The sequence below is a fragment of the Propithecus coquereli genome, unplaced genomic scaffold (assembly GCF_000956105.1).
Source record: "Propithecus coquereli isolate 6110/MARCELLA unplaced genomic scaffold, Pcoq_1.0 Scaffold98, whole genome shotgun sequence".
In the NCBI taxonomy this organism is placed as follows: domain Eukaryota; kingdom Metazoa; phylum Chordata; class Mammalia; order Primates; family Indriidae; genus Propithecus; species Propithecus coquereli.
Window position 1 is genome coordinate 2,299,919 of NW_012156173.1, and position 5,685 is coordinate 2,305,603.

Genomic DNA, 5,685 nt, shown 5'->3' on the forward strand with positions numbered 1-5,685 from the left:
CTCCGCTCGTATAAATTAATTTAAGCCTACGAGCAAGTGACATACCTTTATTACATGATGCTTTTCTTGGAACAGGGGAATCTTAAACATTTGGCACCAATATGTTGTATCTTTGTTTGGGATGGGCACCTGTCTTAATAAAAAGGAGAGGAAGAAACAAAGTCACATACCCTTGACATGCTATTAAATACAATAATGTAAGCAAAAATACTCTTACACACTTTCAATAAACCCATCCCTACAATCACAAAAACCTGAAAAAAACTTACATCCTGATTTACCAGGTCAAAGTATGGTAAGGCTGTAGACAGCATGCTGGCCTTCTCAGGATTCAGTAACCTCAGACTCTTGGTGCCTCGATTGGAATCGTGGTACTTGGGGCCGGCTTCTCCGGCATCCTCATGGTGGTAGGCCCAGATCACTCTCACGGTGCTATCCTGGTGACCAGACATAAGCAAGATTATGTCTCATGAGAGCACTTTCCTTACCACTGAGTTGAGTTTAAAGAATTCTATTTTAAACAAGATATAGAAGTTAAAAAAAAAAGAGAGAGAGAGAAGGAGAGAAAATAATGACACTCAGCATTCTCAACATGGTCTCTAACATTGTGTACATTTGATTAAGTTATTAAGAACCCAAATAGACAAGTGATTTATTTATTTATTTATTTTGGAAGGAATCATCTCTCTTGGCAGGATTATGTGTTCCAAAATAGAATGAAGGGCAATTGACTTAGTAATTAACACTTTGATGGATAAGACAACAAATCATCGTCATACCAAAACTTTAAACTAGCATCGACTAGCTACCAAGCAAATATTCTTGTTAAGCAGCAGGGACTTTGGAAAATTAGAACCTGTTTTAGTGCCATGGAACATTTTAGGAAAAATAAATAAATAGAATGAAAACTAAAATTACCTTAAGACTTTACCTTTCATAGTAGGTTTTTTCCTAGGCACTAGACTGGTCACATGGATACATTTATACAGAAAGTGTAAAGACAGAAGGATTTCTGATCCTGGGTTTGTTTATTATGTAAGAGTCGCTTTATAGTTATTTTATGAATCTTGGGAATTTCCAAGGGACTCAGGTACCCCAACTAGGGAAAGTACTGTCAGATGAAATTGGTTTCCATTGAGCAACCAAGAGAGATTGCCCAAAGGGTTGTGGGTGGGGAAGGTTTTCTGGGGTGTAAAGAAATTGTTCAGTCCTCCCACAGATAGAGGTGTTTTTGCCAGATCTTTGTAATAAGAACTTTGAAAAGAAATAATAAAGCAAAAGCTATCTATTTTAAATGTTCTCTTTGCTATATTCTTTCTTAATAAGTCAAATGACTATAATTATTATTCCAATTAAAGCATAATTGTGCTGTATATTACATAAAAAGTGATCCATGTGTTTGCATGTGTTTTTTTCTTTCTCTTTTACTCTTTATGCTGAATGTTAATCAGAATTGCTTCATATTTTTTATGTTCCCATTTTAAAGTTTTAATTTACCAAATAAAAAAAGATAATTATATTGGTCTACACAAAATAAAATTGATCCAAGCAATTCATGGAAATTTCTGAAGTACCACATGAATTATATATCCTCTAAATATTTAATTTGCATATGCATAAAGATATTAATTTTTGCATGAAGTCTGAAAATAAGAGATCTCATATAATATGCCAATAGGCAATTATAATCAGCCAAGTATTCATCTTGATTTTCAAAATTTACAAAGATGAATAGGTTACAAATCCCAATTATATCCTAGTATTCAGATTCATAATTCTCTCTTGTGTAATACATGTCTTCAAACCTTATCTATTGTCTATTTTCAAACTTTACAGAGAAGCTAAAATGCATTTACAGCTAAAACACAAACGTTAAAGAGCTCTTCAAAATGTTAAATTCACACAAAAATTGCCATTATTGAAATTTATAGTCTTAGATTTTTTATTTTTGTCTTCTAAAAAGATTTTTTAAATATTCCCCAAAAGACTATGTGACTTTGTTATCAAATATTATATTTAAATATTTGTTTCTTTTATTCTGTAAAGCATTTCACAAGTTATGGACAGAATTTCTTCATGCATGCATTCACTCATAGACTCCTTACCGTTATACTCTTGTCATTTGTGTCACATGTATGCAGTTCTCTGGTAAATTCAATTATTGTGTGTGTACTATTTTCCATGGCATATTCTAGGTGGTAATCTTGCTGAACATCTTTTTTCAACTCTCTATTTGCATTTGTAAAATAATCCTGTGGAAAATATGGAAAAGAAAAATCAGGATATCCTACATACAAAGTAAAAAGAATTTATAGGAACTTAAAAAAAATGATTGTTGGTTTGCTTATTACAAAATCCTGTATGTAGAGTCATTTTATAAATCCTGGGGAATTCCATCTAGGAATTTTGCTAGAGTTTGCCAACTAGGGAATGTTTCCCTAGGAAACTGGTGCATCTTTGAACTTCCGGCCCTTTAGGAAAAGGCAGCACAGATTGATAACATCATCCAGCATCAAAAGAGATGTAATGAATGAACATTTGATATCATTTAGTACTTTTTTTCATTGTACAGCTAAAAGAGGGCCTTCAGCACTGCAAAATGTCTTACCCCAAAGTGAGATAACTAGTGAGACTCACTCAAAGCCAGAATCAGCCCCACCGTCATCATTATTTCCACAAGTGTGCCTGGTGGAGCCTCCCTTTGCTGTTCACAAGAGCAAAAAGACCCAAGGTGGGAGGGTTGTTTCAGCATGAGTTTTAATGACACATTCTTATTAAAATTAAATACAATGGAAAAATTTGCAAAGAAATGAAACTAGTCGAATTACAAGATATTTAAAAACTAGGGAAGTTTCGATTTTGTGAATCAGCCATAATTGTTGAACTAAACTTGTTCAGTGGTGTACAAATCATTTCTGGGAGGCAGACAAATGCAGCAGAAAGATCATGGGCTTTAAAATCAAATGCCTGGGCTCCGACCCCCAGCTGTGCTCTTGAACAGCCTGGAAAAATTGTTGGAATCAATCTCTAAGAGCTTTAGTTTTAACATTAGTAAAATGGGAATAATATGCACCTCTTTTATGGATTTTGGAAGATAAATAAATAAGATAGTATATGGGGGGTGTAACTGTCTACCATGGTTAGTACCCATTCAATGCTAATTTTCTTCCCTCTTTTACACTGCAGTTTGATTTTATCCCCAAAATATCTTCCCATACCTTTTACCATTTGCCTATTATGTTGAGAGTCAAAATCATGGTCTTAATTTTGTCATTTATAAAAGACACAAAATTTTCCTTAATTATACTGTTTTTTCAGTACCAAATGATATTTTATTTTTGAAAAATCATAAAGAGTTGATTTAGAATATACATGCCGAAACATAATTATAATCACCTTGCTAACCTTAAAATTGTACTTAAAGAAGTGATTTCTATGCTTGACTAAAAAAATACAATATACAAGCTAAAACCTTAAATTGTCTAGAATAGTCACACTCAAATGGATGACATTTGGCATTTTCATTCCAAGTACCCTTGTAAGGTAAATTATTAAGTGTCCATAAATTTGGCATCCAGAGTACTAGATATAGATATTCTTTAATATGTTAAAACCCAAAATTACTGGCAATGCACAGAGTCTAACCTTTCCTCACCCCAGTATCAATAACTACAACTTCTGAGTACATTCCATCAGCAGGGCCTGTTTAAACATGTTGTATATATTAACTAATCTAATCTTCACAGCGAATCTATGAGATAAAACTATTTTTCCATTTTACAGATAAAGATAAAGAAATACAAAGAGATTAAGCAACTTGCCCAGGATTCTACAGCTGGAAATCGTAAAGACAATATTCAAACTCTGGTACTCTGACCCAGAGTCTGTATCCTTCCTCACTGTGCTATATTACAGGGGCTACTGCTAGATTAGGATGGCTCAGTTTACTTTTTTTATTTTTTTCTGTCTATAGAAACTAGCTACATCCATTTTTCACATAAAATTTTACTTTTCTGCTGCTTAGTTTGAGGTTTGTCAAAAAATTTACTCTGAGAACCTGGTTGTAATTTTGAAAGCAATTTAAATGAAATGCTCCTACAATACTATGATTTTCCCATTTTTCATCACGTAGATTTTCAATATGTAAATGAAATAACAGTGTTTATGGACAAAGCAGGATTTGGCTCAACTAAACCATTCCTTTTCACTGAACTCATATTTCATTACATGATTGAAGCAATCACAGTTTTTGCAAACAAAAAGAATACTACAAATTGTAATCAGTTCAAAGAGTGGAATAATTATCCTAGTCTTGCAACTATGTTTCCCAAACCATTAGTTCCACAAAATATCCAGCTGGCTTGCCAATTTTCCATTCATTTTACTTCCACTCAACAATACCAACTCCTTCCGGCTATTGTACCTTTCTGGCTTTTCAGATAACTTAGCTATTAGAAAATGGGAGAAACTTCACTCAGCTCCTATTGAAGATCCCTTGCACTCACCTGCCTTGTGTAATTAGCTGAGTGTTTAATATTTAGAAAAGACAGCTGCCAAATTATTTCAGAGTTCTGGACTCTCAGAAAAATGTGATTGTCTAAAAGAAGCTGATATCTTCAATCTTAATGAGGGAAAATATGATTGGATCTTATTTAAACTAAAATTAAAATGTGAACTAACCTAACCACCACTGCAATTCCACTATAATTTTTTTTTTCACATTTTCCAACTTTTAGGGCCTATTTTGTAGGCAGAGCTTCAGATTTGATTACAGTATACCTTAGCTGTCCAAATAATATGATTTCCATGTTTACTTTGGCTGGGCCCTCATTAATGCTTGGAAAACCACTTATCAATTTCTTGCTGTTTTTTCAGGAGACCTCCCCAAATAACTATTCTAAACCTTCTCTATATAAGACGACAATATTTCCCCACCCTCACATCACATCTTATTCAGAGAATTTCAGTTACGATACATGAGAGCTCCCATCTCCCTTTTTTCTATCTTAAAAAATATCAGTTTTATTGAATAAAAAAAATACTGACTGTAAGAGGAAGCAGGGAAAAATGAAAATAAAACAAAGAGTAGATGGGATACATAGAAAATAGACATAAATGAAATGAAGGAGATACATCGCAATGGAGGCTACAGACTCTAAAAGGTTAATAATATCATGCACACCTTGATGTCAAAAAAATTGGATAATTTAGATGAAAAACAAAATCTTTAAAATCCACAAACCAGGAAAACTCATTCAGGAAAACAAGAGACACTCTGAATAGACCTCATGGGTAAAGAAAAAAAAAACCCTCCCTACAAAGAAAATTCTAGGCCAAATTGCTTTCACTTGAAATTTTACCAACTATTTAAGGAAGAAGTAATACCCATCCTTCACAAACACTTCTAGAAAATAAAAGAGGATGGAGTACTTCCCAACTCATTTTTTTTTGATACTAGCATTACTCTGATACCAAAATTAAAGACATTACTGAAAAATTACAGACCACTGTCTCTCATCGACCAGATGCAGATTTTCTTTATAGAAATAGAAATATTTCTTAGCAAATAGACCTCAACAATATAAAAAAAGAATGATATATCATAACCATGCAGAGTTGTCTCAACAACAGAAAATCAATCAATAGAATTCATCATATCAAAAATCTTAAAAAGAAAAACAATAT

The 5,685-nt window shown here is 33.0% G+C and overlaps 1 protein-coding gene across 1 annotated transcript in view; it reads right to left on the reverse strand.

Annotated features, from left to right (window-relative positions):
• MOXD1 (monooxygenase, DBH-like 1) overlaps positions 1-5,685 on the reverse strand; it is a 122,870-nt gene that overhangs the window by 84,338 nt on the left and 32,847 nt on the right. The window contains exons 2-4 of the mRNA XM_012665188.1: positions 2,106-2,252; positions 270-437; positions 46-129 (exon numbers count right to left, since the gene is read on the reverse strand). Of these exons, the coding sequence (XP_012520642.1) occupies positions 46-129; positions 270-437; positions 2,106-2,252 (399 nt within the window). The remainder of the gene's footprint in view (positions 1-45; positions 130-269; positions 438-2,105; positions 2,253-5,685) is intronic.